Raw genomic sequence first — 17612 nt, 5'->3', positions numbered from 1 at the left:
AACACAAGCGTAGCTCTGTAGGGCTTCAACATCACCGTTCAGGTTGCCTTGGATGTGGCTGTGGTCACATCCACTGCTTTACCTGCCGTCACGCCCGTGGATCTTCCTAGAAGTGCAAAAGACTAAGTCGCTTGGAAACGCAAGAAGGAGCTCGATAAGCTATGCGCTCTATTTCTGTCGGAAGCTTAATCAACTTCCCTCACTGAGAACAACTGCCTTTTCAAGGAGAAGAGCACTAAGGCTTCGAACCGGATTACATGTTGCGTATTTGATATACGGACACCTCAGCAAGTTTTCGCTGGGCGAAACAGACGGCAGTCGCAAGATAAACTCAATCATATCGAAGGAGGGATCATGACCACGGACGAAGTGGTTATACCGAATGGTCTCGGAGAAGACATGATTTGATTCGCGACGATTCTGCTGAAAACGGGCGTATCTTAGCGAATTTGTGTTATTGGGCGAGTGAGGATATCTTGCGCGTACTGAGGATCCGCATTGCGTACATGCCAAACGGTGTGCTCGTCAAGAAGTTTCTTTTGTAGCTCAATTGGGTTAAAGCTGCCGTAATATGTAAGCAATTTCCGCCCCATTTTCCCTTTTCACTCTGGTGTAAGCGTTCCCGCATACCCGCACTAAGCGAAACCACTCGCTTTCCATTAGCGCGTTCTCTAAATTTTCTGCTCTTCGAAGGTTACGCAATCTCATGAAGACTTGCGGTTTGGTCATCGGTATCTCGTAGCTGCACGCGACAGCTTGCTCGATTAGACAAGACGCAAATTGCATCCCTGGTTGCATACATATTTTGCTAGCATAGGGTTGCTGCGCTATATCTACAACCTGAGATGTCTCAGCCACAGATGTGCCCAGAGCTCTCGTCCAAAGAAACAAATTGCGCCTCGTACCCATGATTACATATGAACTGATCTCCTGTCGGCAAGGATCCTGCGACATCCTAAGACTCATAACACGTACTTGGCCCCCACGAAGACTAGCACCGAGTTGTGCTATATCTAGCGTCATGCGATAAAGTGGCTGCGTGGCTGCTTAGCGCTCTGGATGTCTTTAAACTTGGTTTCCCTCGAGTTGCAATCGAATTACGTCGGAACAATAGCTTCGCTGCGACCAACATGCCGTCTCTAGCTCCAACACAACGACTTCTTCTCTTCCTGGCGCTTGCCTCGTCGACATACGCATATAGCAACAACCTATGGCAAGTAGACTTCGACACCTTTTCAAAATGGAAAATCATCCAGGATCCCGGAGAGAATGGATGTTTGGCTCAATACGAGAGCCTCAACCTAGAACCCAAGAATTCTAAGGCAACCGACCTCGTGAACTGTACGTTGATCAACGCGCATATGATCTTGGGTTGCCAATCTCGCTAACGCTATACGCCCACTAGGCATACTGGATAACACCGATGAGGTCACTAAATCTGAGTTCGGCACCGTCGCTGTCATGCTTGGTCTGCTTCCTGGCGTGCTGCAGATGATCGGCCCTAAATTCAGTGATCTCGCCGTCCTTGCTACGCGCAGACCCATTCTAGCGCTATTCCTAACAATCGGATCGCCATGCCCAGCTCTTGACTACGAAACCACAGGCATGGAGTCCTTTCTCGTCGAGAAGCCGGAGCCTTTCTGGCCGACATGGCTCTCGGAACGACCCTGGTTGAACGCCATTGTTTCCTTCGTCGAATACTTCGCTGTCATGCTTGCCGCTGGAAACGTGGTCTACCAATTCTACCGCCTCACCTTCTATGCCACCGTACTGATCAGCACGCAACTGGGGCAATATGGTGGAACGCTCGAGGCCTTTGCTCCGCTGCTCTGGGTGTTCCTTGGGATCCCCATACACGGTTTGGGCATGCTTCAAATACATTGGTGCCGGGCTCCAAGGGATGATTCTGCTTCGACGAAGTCACGGAACGCAACCACGTTGGGCTCGCTACTCCACAATGAAATCACGCCTTGTGCCTTCGCCACGGATATCGATCCCAATGACGCCATCAAGCTCCAGAATAGCTCCGTCTATCAGCTCCTCAACTGGCTGATCAAGCTCTGCATCTGGGCCGATGTGATATACGGTATTATTGTCCTCTCGACTATTCTGTTTGTCCCGATGTGGAGCGCAATCTGGATGGTTGGTCTCATCTTCACCGGTACGCTTATCTGCAGGCTCGTCTTGGCTTTTGAGATTCATGGGATGCGCGAGGTGCCGAGGGCACGGGAAAAAGCGTATCTGGAGCCCGGCTCAGCTGGTTATGAGATGACACCGCTTGTCCCTGGAAATGGGAAGGTGGCTCGGGAGCATTCTTTACCTCTGTCTCATCGTTGATGTGATCAACGCCTACCGGGAATCCCTGCGTTGAGTGTGCTGGAAGGCTCGAGTCATAATGAGTGACAAGACACAACGTTCACATGGGTGCAAGATCGGGTTGTCGGATATATTTGCGCATGGTACGCAGAGGACTGCAGGTGACCATGCCTTATACTCTGCACTCCAGAGGCAGGCTTCACGGAAGATAATACTATATTCCGGCGTTGGTCAATTTCTCATGGTCTTATCTCAGTGGAAGAGCGGATTCATAGCCTTCAATATCCCTATCACAACTTTCTGAAAACTACGCCGCAAAGGGTGTAGCTTTTCGCAGACTACCGGAATGTCATTCGGGGTCGAAATACATAAGTCGAACAAAGGAAGCGCCTTCATATGCTATTCTTAGCTAGCATTACGTCATCGCATAGAATTGGGTACCATGAACATGCAATGTGTAGAATATCGTTGACGTGAGGCTCTTGGTATTCTTAGCGTGTAAATGTCTGTTTTGACGTGGTTGTTACAGCAGAGAAGGATCGAGTTGATCCAGCGCGCTCGCCGCCCAACCCCAGTCCAGCCCATTCAAGTTCATTGATTCAGCGACAGCCTCCAGTTGTGCGCTGTTCAGAACATCTTCCATATCCCAGCTATGCGCTGACATGTACTCAATGTCAGAGTATCCCGACCTGACTGTACCAGGGTGATTCGGATTCATCGTTGCCATTGCCAAAGGCTCGTCCGATGCGGCCGCTGGCGGAGAGGTGTGTATTGGCGCTTGCTGGCCCATGTTTTCCAGCGCCTTCAGCGTGTGCTTCAATCGTTCCAGCTCCGCACGCCGAGAAGTTGCCACGCTGTTGCCTACTGCGGACATGTCGTTGAGCACATCGAAAGTGATTTTCAGCGATGACGCAGTATCGTGCACAAGGGAAGGATCGACGACTGATGCGATCAAAAGCACCAATGCTGCAGACCAAGTCGATTCCAGATCGAAAGGCACAAAGGTGTCTGCAAGCCATTAGCAAGCTTCATCATCGTTGCCTCTGTTCCTCAAAAATACTTACCGATCAGAGTTTGACTCTGCAAAGCAGCGAGAATCTTGGTTGTTTGTCGAGCCGAGCCAACACAGACCCGTAGTAATGATCGAACTCCTCCAGAAGAAGGGATGCGAATCGGTCGCAAGGCTTCCACTCGCTTTTGTAGGAAGCTGAACAGCAATGGTTTGGTATTTAATATTATACACTGGTTGGTTGTGACAGTTAGCAATGGCTCGGGTCGCGAAGAATGGATCTTGCCTACATGATGGTGGAAAAGATGGAGATGAGCAGACAGTCTCGATATGCCATTTTCGGAATCGTCCAGCCCTAGTGGAAAGCTGGAAGTTCGCTCGTCGTTGATAGCAGCCAATGCTTTGAGTGCGTTCTTGATACTGTTGAGAAAATTGATCCCCGTCCGTCCTTCTCTGCTATATACGGCTTCTACAAGTCAGCATAGGTCGTGGAGGAATAATATGGAAGCATACTTTGCTGTATAGATCCTTCAATGTTGGCGAGTTGGATGTGTATGTGCAGAGCGCGAGTCCTATAAGCTGAGTGGTTGAATCTAGGGAGTTGGGTGCTGATGTCCCGCTCGTTTATCGTCCTCGGTACGCCCATCAAAGCGGACATGTGTGAGTCTAGAATATACACTGTCCACCATATCTGGCGACATCGCTCGATAATATTGGGTGAATGCTGGTGCAGGGGCATGTCAGTATGGAAGCCAAAGGCTATGGCGGTGCGCATCGCTTGACCAATCTGATATAGTTAGTTAGAGAATATCGTCCAAGCCACACTCGTTCTTACTACGTTATACGCCACGATGCGCATGTCAAGACATTGCAAATATAGTGCTGCACAGCACAGGATCTCGGTGCTCTGTACCGGGTCCCTCCACAGGAAAATTTGATCTGGCAACATCTGCATTGCTCGAACAAATAAATCTCCACCGGATGGTTTCAAAGTCTGCCTTATTCGTCCAACGAGTGATTTTCCAATAGCAAGTACTATCAGGTAATGAATGTACCATAGCTCAGGGCATGCGCTAGCGTCTGCCCCTTTTGCGTGGAATGCGTTGAAATGGCGCATAAAGATCTCGTTGTCAAAGACGTGAAACAATTGCCCACAGTGAAACTTCACTGTATTGATGAGGAATAAGGCGTGATCTACAGTTGGTAACGCTGGCAGTGTAACGTTCAGCGCGGTTCGACGTCCATCCCATCCAAGGTCGTAGGTTGAGCCATCATAGTGGAGATCCGATTCCACTAGTGGGCTTGCGAAGACCGCGTTGTGAACCAGCGCGAGGGCTCTTCGACCGAACGACCAATTCGACGAGCTACCAAGAAGAACTATATGCATGTCAGTACGTTGTATCCTCCGTAATGGCGATTCACTCACGTGCTTGCCCTGTATTTACCGCAGCATATGAAGATTGACCAGAGACTAGAGGGTTGATGATGGGTTGATTGCGATCACTCTCGTCAAGCACACTAACAGCGCGAGAGCCATATCTGGATTCAGGTGGCTGATCGATGTCTAACTGCGAAGTAGGTGTTGTCGATGAACCCTCGTTCTCGACGGTAGGCTCACCTTGATGATAGCGAGCAATCAGTGTGCTATCGTGTCTAGTAGCATGACCCTCGGTTGGGATCGCTGTCCACGTCGAGTCCGAGTTCTCTCTGGCGGATGAGGCTTCCGGGTTGCTCCCAGCTCTAGCAGCCTCCCTCTGAAGTCTTTCGAGGGTTTCCTTGGAGATCAAGACCTGCTGAGGCTTCTCAGGGAAGATGCAGGGCTGGTTTCGCCTTGCACAGTGATTGCAGGGCTGCGACTCCGAACACCTAATTTTCTGTCGTCTGCAAAAATTGCATCTGCTGTTGGCGTTAGCATGACACTTGACCCACACGTTTGTCGAGAAATGGGTACTTGCGCGTTCGACACACGTTGACGTTTCTTGACGCGGTTCGCGTCGTTGGCAGGACCGGCAGCAGCAGTAGACATTCCGATATACCGGGTGTAATACAGAAATTTAGGTGATGGCTTTCCGAGTAGACGAGGTGAAGATCTCCACTTTTGTGTTTTTCAAGGGTGCGACAGTGGAAGGTGGGTTAACAGGGGATCAACGTGGTCGGGACCGTCTTCCGATAGCGGGCACGTGCGGGGTACCCACCATCGGATGCTCTCCCGATCCCTTCACCTGCACTGCACTCGCCATAACAACAAGAGCAACTTTAGCATCATCACAATTTTTCCAAGCGAATTATTCATAACCTGTTTCCTCAAAGCAATACACGTACGCCCAGTCTGTGTCCATGTCTCAACCACTTAAGGAGAAGAACGCTATTGTCACTGGTGGATCGAGGGGGATAGGAAAGGCCATCGCTCTAGATCTTGCATCGAAGGGTGCCAATGTCCTTGTAACCTACGTCAACTCTGAAGCCGAAGCGCGAAGTGTGTGCTCGGAAATTGAGAAACATGGCGTCCAAAGTCTTGCTGTGCGCGCAGAAGGCACGGACCGCTCCGCCCCAGCAGCCATCGTGCAAGCAGCAGTAGAGAAGTGGTCAAAGGTCGACATTATCGTAAACAACGCAGCTACCGGTGGTGATTTCTCGCTGCTCGACACCACGGAGGAAAAGTTCGAAGAGCTCACTCTCGTCAACTTCCGGTTCCCGCTGTTCCTTATCAAGGCGGCAATACCGCACTTTGGGCCTGCGCCGCGCATCGTCAACATCTCGTCTATCTATGCGCGCTCAGGCCACGCCAATTGCTCTGTTTACTCGACATGCAAGGGGGCTCTGGAGACTGCGACGAGAAGCCTCGCTACGGAGTTGGGGCACAAGTACAATGCCACGATCAACTGCGTTGAACCAGGACCAGTAAATACGGACTTATGGAAGAAAGCCTATGAGGATGAGGCTTATAGGGAAGTGTGGGAGCCCGAGGTTCAAAGAACGCCGGCTGCACCGAGGGTGGCAGAACCGCATGAAGTGGCGCATGTTGTTTCCTTCTTATGCGATGAGAAAACGAGTTGGACTTCCGGCAGTGTTGTCAATGTCAACGGCGGCATGGTATTTCTTTAATGGAAGTGTGAGAAATGACGGAACACCTGTATTAGAGCAAAAGACTGCTCGCGCAACCAACGGTTCGCTCAGAGTCTGAGATTGTGCCCTCTTTCGGATCGAGCAGCTATACATGTGGAAACACTCACGGTGGCTTTTTTACGGAAATACTCTTCGGAGAACATCAGTTGTAACGAGTGCCGGCTACTAAAAAACTAGGGCTAGCGGTTCGTTCTTCCGGTATTTAGCACAAAATTAGGTCTCGGCTTGAGGTAACCGGTCGTCACTTGCAGTGCTTGACTACTAGAAATCCCTACGCATAGTATATATGTCTCCTTGCGAGCCCTGAAGGCGCTTACAGGGATCCAAATCTGTTCCCTCCCTGTTCTACGCGACAATACAGAATCTATCAAGGATATTGAACATTCCGTTCCTCAAGACACCTCAGACCTGGACCCAATCTACCCATCATGCCAAACATACGGAGCATCTCTATCGTCGGCGTCCACGCGGAAGGCGAAGTAGGCGACGTCATCATCGGCGGTGTCCTCGATCCCGTCCACTGCAAGACAATGTACGAGAAGCTGTGCTACTTCCGCGACCAGGCCGACTCCACTCGCCTCATGCTCATGCAGGAGCCCCGAGGCCGATCCGCACAGTGTATGAACCTCATTCTCGCACCCTGCAATCCAAAGGCGGATGCGGCATTTCTCACTCTAGAGAGCGACGAGTATCCACCTATGTCTGGGGCGAACACAATCTGCACTGCGACTGTGCTGTTGGAAACTGGCATGTTGGAAATGAAGGAGCCTGTCACGGAGCTGACGCTAGAAGTCCCTGCGGTGTTGATTGGGATCACGGCGGAGTGCGAGAATGGCAAGGTCAAGAACGTGGCGTTTGACAACGTTCCCGCCTTTGTCTACGCATTGGATCACAAAGTCAATGTTACTGGGTTAGGTGTTGTGACTGTGGATATCGCGTGGGGAGGCATGCACTACGTTCTGGTAGACGCGGCTTCTGTTGGTTTGGCAATTGAGCATCGGCATGGGCCGGATTTAGTCCGTATCGGAGAACTGATCAAGAGCGCGGTGGCAAATTCGATCAAGCCTGTACATCCGGAGAACTCTGACATCCGTGGCGTAACCGTTCTTCAGTGGACGGAAGCTTTGAAGACCGAAGCGACGGGGGTCAAAACTGCGAGAAACACGGTTGTTGTATCACCTGGACGATTCGACAGGAGTCCATGTGGCACTGGTACATCCGCTCGAATGGCTGTTTCGCATGCTAGAGGGGAATTGAAGGAGGGAGAAACGTTTAAGCATAGGAGTATTATTGGGACGGAATTTGTATGTGAGGTTCGAGGGACGACCAAAGTTGGCAAGTATGATGCTGTTCTGCCCAGGGTCAGAGGCAGAGCATGGATTACCGGCCACAGGACGTCGGTGTTGGACTCGACAGATCCGTTCCCACATGGGTTCAGGGTGGGGGACCAGTGGCTAGTGAATGATACAGAGATTCGGGAGAAAATCTAGGTTGATAACCAATGAACAAATTTCAGAGGCCCGCAAGCAAGCAAGCGAGTTCATATTATAACATCTTTGATTGCTCCATTTTACCTCGTGCAATATGTGCACGAAAAACGAAAATCTGATTTCGCCTTCAGCTATTGAGTATTTACGTAACTAGTAGTTATCTAATTGCGCAAGAAGGTTTGAATCTTATCATCCATCCATCTGGTGGCATCCTTGTCTGCATCACCTCCCACAATGTGGCCCCATATACTAGGAACCACGGCAACGATGGCGTTGCTTAGTTTCTCCTTCTCTCGTTCGTTGACATACGGCCTGAAATACTGATCCGTCTTGCACGGCATCAACAAAACCTGCGCTTGAATTGTTTGCAGCGCTTTCCCCAGGTCGCCCTTCGCTTCTGGCACACACCGCGCAATATCCCCACGCTGCCACATACCCAGCATAGCAAGCAAGTCCTTACCACTCCAGTCATTGTAGCCATCCATGACGTTCTTGTCCCAAGCAGCGAGACTCTGTGCACCCATGTCTCTGTACAGCTCCTCATCGAACCATTCAGCGCTCGTCAACCACGCCGAGTACGCTTTGCCGAACGCGTACTTGCCACTTTCCTCATCTTTTGCATTTTCAAGCGCAGCTCTTGGACCCTCGAGGAACTGGAAATTGTGCCGACTCGTTTGCGCGGATGAACACACGATGACCGCTTTGCGCACAAAGTCTGGGTACCTAGACGCGCAGGGGCGAAGTCAGTTAAGTCAGAAAAGGGGGGATCAGTACGAAGTGTTTATGTCCAAGACATCGACTTCGTACCCGGGCAATACTTGCATTGTGATCCAATGGTACGTAATCTGGCCGCCCATGGAGAAGCCTAGCATAGCGTCTACAGACTCAATTTGTAATTCTTCTTTGAGGAGCTTATACTCTGCTCTCACGCAGTCCATGTATTCGAGTGTCTTTGGGAAGTTCTGGGTGTTGGATGGGCTGGTTGATTCACCGTTTCCGAGCAGCGCGATGAGTATTATCTTGTGATCTTTGAAGGCGCCTTGTGAGTGGGTGAGGGTCGTATTTAGGCGGCCTTTGAAACAGGTGTTTACGACGGCCACTTTTTTGTTTTGCGGGTTGATGATTTGGTAGGCGAGCTTGACCTCTGGAAGCGTGTCGCCATTATCGAACTTGAAGTTGGGGATTGTGTAGTGTTGGGTTTGGGGTCCCATGGACGCTCCTGGGGCGGACATGATAGATGTATGCCTTCACGGGTTTTAGGAAGAGTTGATGTATGGAGGTCAGAATGCTAGAAGTCTGTAAAATGAGATGTGCAAAAGTAATGATGCAATGTGTGGACCTTTGCGCTATCGGCAACGGCAGCGGGGTCGAGGTCGGATAGCCCCACGGAGAGATGCCTTCCTGCGTTACTTCGACAATCATCACGCCGCCATCTCTAATAATTGTTTCCATCGCTCGATGGTCTTTTGCGTGCCTCTAAAAGGTCTCTACGTCATCGAAGATGCCTCTATCACGCCGTTTCGACGTGCAGACGGAGTTGAACATCCATTGGAGGGAATACTAACCCCGCACTGACAGTTGTCATCCCCAAGCAATCCCAACCCCTCAGTGGGGGCTTCAGAAGACAGACTTAATATGATTCGCTGTGAGCGATGTTTACAAGGCCGACTTCCTATGTATACTGACTGGAAGAAGAAGACATTGCACTTGCACATTTCCTTTCGTGGCAGCTTAACGCCTTGGTTTTTGAGTCAAAATGTTCACGAAAGACAGCAACCGCCTGATATTCTCCTTCGATGCCGAACAGCTATGGGTCGAGCCATGGGGAGCAAACGCCCTTCGCATCAGAGCAACAAAGATGAGCACCATGCCATCAGACAGCTGGGCACTGCTAGAACCCGTCAAAGCCTCACCGACAATTGATATCAGCGACGATTTCGCCTCCCTTGCCAACGGCACCATCAAGGCCACTATCACCAAGCGCGGGAAACTCACAATCCACAATTCTGCCGGCAAGCTGCTGCTCGAGGAATTCGCCCGCCACCGCCGCGACGTGCGAGATCCGAAAACCTCCGCGCTCGAAATCGAAGCTCGAGAGTTCAAGCCCATCACCGGCGGCGATTATCAATTGACAGCTAGATTCGAAAGTTTGGATCCAAAGGAGAAAATCTACGGTATGGGACAATACCAGCAGCCGTACCTCGACATCAAGGGCACGCAGCTTGAACTCGCGCACCGCAATTCTCAGGCTAGCGTGCCGTTTGCAGTATCGTCAAGGGGGTACGGCTTCCTGTGGAACAACCCCAGTATCGGCAAAGCTATATTCGGCAAGAACGTGATGAGTTTTGAAGCGCTATCTACCAAGGCGCTGGACTATTGGGTTGTAGCTGGCGACACGCCTGCGCAGATTGTCGAGAGCTATGCAGATGCGACGGGAAAAGTGCCCATGATGCCGGAGTACGGACTGGGCTTCTGGCAGTGTAAGCTCAGGTATCAAACGCAGGAGGAGCTTCTTGAAGTAGCACGCGAATACAAAAGACGGGAGCTTCCCATCGATCTCATCGTCATCGATTTCTTCCACTGGCCGAAGCAGGGAGATTGGAAGTTCGACGAAACGTACTGGCCTGATCCGGACGCCATGATAGAAGAGCTGAAGGAAATGGGAATAGAGCTCATGGTCTCGGTATGGCCGACTGTAGACCGTCACTCCGAGAACTTCGAAGAGATGGTCGAGAAAGGGTATCTTATCCGCACCGATCGCGGCGTACGCATAGCCATGACTTTCCAGGGTAACACCGTGCACTTTGACCCCACGAACCCTGGTTCCCGGGCGTACGTCTGGGGTAAGGCAAAGCAGAACTACTTCGATAAAGGCATCAAGGTGTTCTGGCTGGACGAAGCCGAGCCGGAATACCGTGTCTACGACTTTGATAATTACAGGTACCATGCAGGCCCCAACATCGCTATCGGTAACACCTACCCCCTCGAATATGCACGCACTTTCTACGAAGGTCAGAGTGCCGCTGGTCAGACGCAGATCGTAAACCTCATCCGCTGCGCATGGGCCGGCAGCCAGAAGTACGGGGCACTCGTCTGGAGCGGGGACATCGCTTCCTCGTGGGACAGTCTGCGAAGCCAACTAGCAGCAGGCTTGAACATGGGACTCAGCGGCCTTCCATGGTGGACCACCGACATCGGAGGATTCCACGGCGGTGATCCACGAGACGAGGCGTTCCGAGAAATATTTGTGCGATGGTTCCAGTGGGGGACATTTTGTCCGGTTATGCGGCTACACGGGGACCGAGAGCCTCGACAGCCGCAGCATGGGACGACGGGCGGGGCGGCATGTAGGTCTGGTGCGCCAAATGAAGTGTGGAGCTACGGGGAAGAGGTTTATGGCATATGTAAGAGGTATCTGGGTATAAGGGAGGAGCTCAGGGAGTACACGAGGCAGTTGATGAGGGAGGCAAGCGAAAAGGGGAGTCCAGTGATAAGGACATTGTTTTATGTTTTCCCGGATGACGAGAGATGTTGGGAGGTTGAGGAGGCGTACATGTATGGTGATAGGTATCTAGTGAGTCCGGTACTTGCGGCGGGTAAGAGGAATTTGCAGGTGTATCTTCCGAAAGGAGCCGAGTGGAGAGATTATTGGGGCGAGAAGGCGTGGGATGGTGGTCAGACAGTGGAAGTCGAGTGTCCACTTCAAAGGATCCCGGTGTTTGTGCGGCAGTGAGGGTGCGATGGATAGTGCGAAGCTCAAAGCATCAGTGTGAGTCATGATTCGTATAGTAAATGCGAAGGAATTATGTTGCTGGAAAGTCGATCGCAGCATCTCTCTATTGTTCGTTTGCACGTGTCTTTCTATATCTATAAGCCTCTATGATATCAGCATCTAGGGTATCTCTTTGAACAACGAAACTTCTGCTCGCCGAATCAAGCATCAACCCAACCGATCTTGAACAGCATATACCCCTTCTCGTCACCTCTGCCCACACCTCTCTTCTTATCGAGCATCTCTTTCTTCACTATTCTCAACACCCTTCCATTTCTCCACGTACTTTTGAAGTCTTCGAACGCAGTCTCCGCGGTATCCGGGATGCCGTCGAACTTTCCGTGACTTCGCACCGTCACCACCAACCAGAAAGTTCCTTCAGGAGCTAAAATATGCGCAGCGCAATCCCTCAACCACGCTGCGTGTTCCGGAGCATACACTACGTCTGCTGCAAACAGCAAAGAAGCGGACGCAGCTAATGCTGGTGGTGGAGTTGCCCAGTCGAGTAGCATCGCATCCACAGGCGCATTTTCAGAGCCAAAGTTGGTGGCGATATTTGTGCGCGCATTCTCCAGGACAGCGTTGTGGTAGTCTGTCGCCAGAATTTGCGCTTCCTGCCCCATGGACGGTAGCAACTTCCCCAAAGTCAAGCTAATAAGAGCTGTCCCTGCGCCCAGCTCGATGATACTCGCATTTTCGGGGAGAACATCCAGGCCAAAGCGTTCAGGAGCCTCGCACATCAAGCCCGAGAAGACGATGCTAGCGCCCCAACTTTGCAGCCCGACGTCAGTATGATCCGTGCCTGTCAAGGGCGCGTCGTTGATCTGGATAGTAATGTCTCTTGCGCGCGAAGTGGAGAAAGAGAAGTCACGCGTAAGAGCCTCGTCTTCTTCGTTGGTGGGCGAGTCGCTGAACGACGAGAGTATGAATGCTGCATCGTCCACGGCTTTCTCTCTTGCCTCCTCGGTGCCGAAAGGTAGCTCTGAGGCACGCGCGATTAGGCTGGTGAGCCACCGCACTGCGAAGTCCTTTTCGTAAGCATCGGCGCGAAGAGCGGCGAAGGCATCTTCAGTGGTGGAGTAGCGGCGCTGAAGTGGTGCTACCTCATTCTCATCTTCGGAGACATAACCGGAATCGGCAGGTGCAGATGCTGCTTCTTTGCCCTTCGGTAGGGTGATGGGTAGTCGAAGCGGACAGTATAGCGCTTGAAGACTGTGTAGCGCTGTAATGATGGTGTCCTCGGATGCAGTGCGTAGAGAGCGAACTGGAGGAAGGCTGCTGGATGGCGGCACGCAACAGGTGAGAATGCTCATCGGACCTTATCTCGACCAATAGCTGAATACGGCACCTTCTATAATCTACACCCAGAAAGCAAAGCGAAAGACGAACAAAGCAAAGAAGCGAAGGGAATGTGGAGTGAACGTGGAGCGTAAGGAAGGAAAGCTGGGGAAGATAAGAAACGACGATAAGACAAGCGACGGTTAAAAGAGGCAGTCTAGCCTCGGGCATCGTCGCCAGGTTGATTTTTTCACCGCCTGTCATCCGGCCAACGTGCAAAAGGGCGGCGTCGGCACTGGCTCGAAGGATGCGGTTGCGACGCGGTCGCACTAACACTGACCGTACACACCATTTCACACAAGCTACAAGTCCGGGTACTGTACGAAGGAGCCATCGCTGCTTTGCCCATGCTCGCAGCTTTCACGATGGCGATCTTGGGAGGAGAGAATTTTGGTGCCGCCACCGCCACGTGGGGTTCTCGCTAATCTGAGCCGCACCACAGCACCTTGCCGTATGCGGACTAGTGGTAAAAAGTCAATCTGTCTCCAATAGTGGGAGCAGGTACAAGACGAGATACCTTTGAATGGTAGATCAAGTCGTGCGTTATCCTCTGAAGTTTCTAGATGAAGTTACCGAATTCAATAGGGAAAGACTGTATTCATAGTGCTCGAAAACCATTGCATTCTTGAGTTCTTTGCCAAGTTATCCTGTTCTCCATTCGTCTTCTGGGAGTCAATGTTATGGGAGTTGTTATCGTCGCGAGGACGTTGGGCTGTGTATAGCAAGGGCAGCTTTGAGGAGCATTCCGCCAGAATCAGGCCATAATTCAAATAGCGGTGGCTTGCAGCTCTCTAGCAATATCAACATCACATTAATGAACTCAGGCTCCCAGATGCTTCAAATGTTTCACTATTATAATCAGTGATATCGCACAGATTGGCCAGCGGGGTGCTGGTGGTGTCAAGCATCTGAACTACTTCTATTACAGTGATGCACGGGCAAGGGTCTCCTCCCCAAAACGTTGATTAGAGTATCTAGAATTACGCGACTCCTAACTACCGAAGAATTTTAAAGCCGCACTTCAAGCTACTCAAGTTCATGGGCTGATCATGGATTCCTCTATGGGCCCACAGTCGGGACAAGGAGGAGTGCCTGCAGACTTGAACGAGGTTGGACTGTCTTGAGAGTTAGTGACTTTCAATACGACTTTCAGCGCCAAATTTGAAGGCCAAATTCCAGGACAGGGTTCTGGCGGTCATAATATCACTATCTGCTTTCAAACTAGTTCGGGCACAGCTCGTACCAGCATTGACGCGATCGCCAGCCACAAGAGGGAGTAAATCATCTCAGCATCCTCTTTTACTAGTGTCTCTGTAAATGGTCCAGCATCAATTCCAGTCTCATCTTTCACCGATATAAACCCTACAATGCTATTCGCCTCCTAGGAACGCCGCTCGTATGCTCGTGCGAACATTCCTACAAGCCAGAATCCTCCAAAAAAAATCTCAGAATGGATCTTCCACCGTTGACCGTTTCTCCAGTGCAGGTGCAAAGCTCACGACTGCGTTCCTCGAGACCAATGTCATACCGCCTGAGTCACATATAAAAGGCCTTCTTCGGGCTGCAGGTCAATATATCTAGGAATACAGTGTAGAGACATCTACCCCGACTTACTAGACACCTGTCTTTCTCGCGGAATTTGCACAGCAACACCGTTACGATCTTCTTCTGGACGTCTCTCTGTGTGATGGTACATTTCATCTAGCATATTAGAATGGTGAATGGAATCTATTGCTGCTATTCAAAGTTCCTCTGCACCTTTTATGCGTTTTCAATAGAATATACATTTACGCCATATTTGGTCAATTCTTGTTGAATAGCTCACTTTAGTCATGGTAGAAGACAGTAAACGAAGTACTAAGCTTTTCGAATAAGCCTTCTAACAGGTAGAGGATAGCAATAGGGTGAATACCTAGTATATTTGTCAACTTGTTGAAAGCTTAAATGATGTGAATTAGAGCCATGGACAGGGGGCAAAGGAACTTTTGCATGGCATCATGGTACATAAAATATCTTTATCTGATCTGTTACAGCTTTGATCTCAGAACACCGACCCTCCGATCTCAATCGTACTTGATGACCCTTGGCTTCACAATGTTGTAGATGATTATCGAGGTACGCTTAATTCACTACACAAAGAGTATCAAACTACTCTGAGAGACTGGGCACGATATTATCTCTCGTAGCAGAAAAATGGATACCACCAGCTGATCTCTCTGATCTCTCAGGTTTAGTCAAGACGAACATTACGTTGGACGTTCCTGGCTTGGAACTACTGCCCTGGCCTTCTCTCGAAGGGTCAGCGAATTTCAGCGGCGTAGGGCTCTATTCCACCACTTTCGACTGGCTAGTCAATCCTAGCGCTTCGAACAGGAATCAGATGGGTGAATATCTCTGGATTCCTACTGCCGGAATTATTCAAGGCCTGGTCGGGACAGTGAATAGCCATGCCCTTCCATGGATCGACATCTTCAACCCTTCTGTTGATAATGACTTTTCTTGCTCCAGGGAAGGCCATTTTCGAAATCCAAGTGAGCATGACGCTTCGGATTTGCTCCGGCCCACCTGTCTCAACTCAAGTCTGGGGGCGAAGAGCCGCAACTTTCAAGCGAAGCATTTTTGGCGACTCCAGACTACAATCTTGGATAGAGAGCAAAACTCAGGGCTCGTTGGCGTGGTGCAGATTGATCATTAGCAGACGGTAAGGATATTCTAGTTATGGGCTTTCAGCAGTGCGACTGGGGCTCCTACTTTTTCCTTGTCTCGAAAAGCTCCTACTTCCTATGAAGTGGAATTATCTCGGCGTACAGTTATCTTCATCAACGTAGTTACTGTGCAAGACTTTATGAGTGTTTGGCCATGTTCGCTCCCTGAGATCATATCCGACCAGGCCGGGGGAGACTGAACCGGCACCAGGCTTATGTTGAAGGCAGTATCGAAGTCTTTCCATGTTTGATCGTAGAAGCGTCCAAGCTCTAGTGAACCACTTCCATGCTACAGCACTTGAATATTTAATGATATCTTCGTGGAGCTTTGCGCAACTCGCCTTCTCGATGCAGCAAGTATCTATCTATGCCCAGTGGGTCTGCTATTCAGGCCACAGCTTGCAGGTCTCGAGGATTGTGCGTGACTTCCTCCTCTCCCTAGATGTTGCTGAGTACTACATGCGCCGGCACGTCGCCATCATAATTCAGCAAACTCGTGTGCCTCGCGATTGATCAATGTCATTGTGCAGCACAAGCTGGCTTGTCTCAGCCTAAGGTACGGGAAAGGTGTGCAGGGTGAATTTTATATTGCGGAATTATGTAGATGCCTCCGCCTCCTTCTCTGCCTTGATCTTAGCCTGGTATTCCTCCATATTGGAAACATCCTTAGGCATCCCATTCCACATCAACCCCTGTTCGTCCATGAGTCTCGCTCTAATCTCCATAGCCTTCTTCCACGACGGCCTCTCGATCATGCTTTCATGCCAAGCCTTAACTTTAGGGAAGCCCTCGAACTTGGATTCTTCAGCGCACATCAAAACCACGTCCAGGCGATCGTTCCAGGGGACGAACGAAAGGTCTGCAATCGTCATCTTGTCGCCCACGAGCCATTTTTTGTCGGTCAAACCCTGCTCGAGGACGCCGCAGACACGTTTTGCTTCCTCGACGTAGCGAGTGATTACTGAGGGGAGCTTCTCGCTGTGAAGCACGTGGAACCAGGTTGCTTGTCCGTAGTACGGGCCCTGACCACTGACCTGGAACATCAACCACTGCGTAACGTGGTTCTTCTCTTTCACACCCCCGTACGTAAGCTTCTTTTCTACATCATACTGCTCGACGAGGTACAAGAGTATAGCCCCGGTTTCCCACAGCACGAGGCCGGTATTGGGGTCCTCGATGGCTTCACAAAGTATAGTCAGTCGACGCGGTCACATGGTGGGTTTTGGCTTGACCAAGAATGGCTCACCGGGAACGCGACCGTTGGGGTTGAGGTCGATCAAAGGCTTGGCTTTGATGTCCTGGAACTTGATCGACTGGATCTCGTAGGGGATTTGCAGTTCCTCCAGGACGAAAATCACTTTCCAGGGATTTGGCCCGGGTGCTGTTGCGATCCGTTAGCCGGACGAAAAAGATGGCTCGGTGTTTGGGGACTTACGCGCGAGCCATACACGGATCGGTTTTGTAGACATGGCAGGCGTGGGAGATTCAGTTGGGAATCCGCCATCGGGGTTCTTGAATACATAGGGTGCCAAGCAGATGCAAAAGCAGCGAAAGCAAATGGGGCGAAGCGACGTCGGCGGTAATAGTTTGCTTCCGGGGCCGAAATGCAGCGTGCGAGTACTGTACTGTAACGATGGGTACTGAGATTCTGTATTGGTGCTAGTGCACCCGATTGGGTCTTTGTTTCGTAGATCGCCGCGGGGTGAGATTATTGCCCCGCCCTTCGGACTTCGAACTGTGACAAGGAAACCCTGGCCCGGCTGGAGTAGCACGGCGTTTTCGAAGACTGGCTGGGACCAGGCTACTTGCAGCTTAGCTATAACACCCCTGTCTTGCTTCGGACAAAGAGCTCTTGT

General features: G+C 50.8%; 8 protein-coding genes across 8 annotated transcripts; 4 read left to right on the top strand and 4 right to left on the bottom strand.

The window, feature by feature from the left end:
• Positions 1 to 1130: 1130 nt before the first annotated feature.
• On the top strand, positions 1131 to 2337 carry N0V89_001822 (uncharacterized protein; the record flags this gene model as incomplete). The annotated part of the gene is made up of 2 exons (XM_056210633.1): positions 1131 to 1341; positions 1406 to 2337. The coding sequence occupies 2 exons, from the start codon at positions 1131 to 1133 to the stop codon at positions 2335 to 2337; spliced, it is 1143 nt and encodes a 380-aa protein (XP_056074106.1).
• A 502-nt stretch (positions 2338 to 2839) lies between these two features.
• On the bottom strand, positions 2840 to 5351 carry N0V89_001821 (uncharacterized protein; the record flags this gene model as incomplete). Its single annotated transcript, XM_056210632.1, has 6 exons — positions 2840 to 3324; positions 3381 to 3794; positions 3839 to 4112; positions 4338 to 4702; positions 4752 to 5145; positions 5310 to 5351. The coding sequence occupies 6 exons, from the start codon at positions 5349 to 5351 to the stop codon at positions 2840 to 2842; spliced, it is 1974 nt and encodes a 657-aa protein (XP_056074105.1).
• A 311-nt stretch (positions 5352 to 5662) lies between these two features.
• On the top strand, positions 5663 to 6430 carry N0V89_001820 (uncharacterized protein; the record flags this gene model as incomplete). Its single annotated transcript, XM_056210631.1, has 1 exon — positions 5663 to 6430. The coding sequence occupies one exon, from the start codon at positions 5663 to 5665 to the stop codon at positions 6428 to 6430; it is 768 nt and encodes a 255-aa protein (XP_056074104.1).
• A 449-nt stretch (positions 6431 to 6879) lies between these two features.
• Positions 6880 to 7941, top strand: N0V89_001819 (uncharacterized protein; the record flags this gene model as incomplete). Its single annotated transcript, XM_056210630.1, has 1 exon — positions 6880 to 7941. One exon carries the CDS (start codon positions 6880 to 6882, stop codon positions 7939 to 7941), a length of 1062 nt encoding a protein of 353 aa, XP_056074103.1.
• Positions 7942 to 8102: 161 nt separating this feature from the next.
• On the bottom strand, positions 8103 to 9173 carry N0V89_001818 (uncharacterized protein; the record flags this gene model as incomplete). Its single annotated transcript, XM_056210629.1, has 2 exons — positions 8103 to 8664; positions 8749 to 9173. The coding sequence occupies 2 exons, from the start codon at positions 9171 to 9173 to the stop codon at positions 8103 to 8105; spliced, it is 987 nt and encodes a 328-aa protein (XP_056074102.1).
• A 524-nt stretch (positions 9174 to 9697) lies between these two features.
• Positions 9698 to 11674, top strand: N0V89_001817 (uncharacterized protein; the record flags this gene model as incomplete). The annotated part of the gene is made up of 1 exon (XM_056210628.1): positions 9698 to 11674. One exon carries the CDS (start codon positions 9698 to 9700, stop codon positions 11672 to 11674), a length of 1977 nt encoding a protein of 658 aa, XP_056074101.1.
• Positions 11675 to 11874: 200 nt separating this feature from the next.
• N0V89_001816 (uncharacterized protein) lies at positions 11875 to 13026 on the bottom strand (the record flags this gene model as incomplete). Its single annotated transcript, XM_056210627.1, has 1 exon — positions 11875 to 13026. One exon carries the CDS (start codon positions 13024 to 13026, stop codon positions 11875 to 11877), a length of 1152 nt encoding a protein of 383 aa, XP_056074100.1.
• Positions 13027 to 16352: 3326 nt separating this feature from the next.
• Positions 16353 to 17225, bottom strand: URE2_1 (glutathione S- transferase, nitrogen catabolite repression regulator; the record flags this gene model as incomplete). The annotated part of the gene is made up of 3 exons (XM_056210626.1): positions 16353 to 16936; positions 17003 to 17137; positions 17192 to 17225. 3 exons carry the CDS (start codon positions 17223 to 17225, stop codon positions 16353 to 16355), a joined length of 753 nt encoding a protein of 250 aa, XP_056074099.1.
• Positions 17226 to 17612: the final 387 nt, after the last annotated feature.

This window comes from Didymosphaeria variabile, assembly GCF_027946475.1.
Source record: "Didymosphaeria variabile strain IMI 356815 chromosome Unknown scaffold_2, whole genome shotgun sequence".
Taxonomy (NCBI): domain Eukaryota; kingdom Fungi; phylum Ascomycota; class Dothideomycetes; order Pleosporales; family Didymosphaeriaceae; genus Didymosphaeria; species Didymosphaeria variabile.
This window is presented reverse-complemented; position numbering and strand designations above follow the sequence as displayed.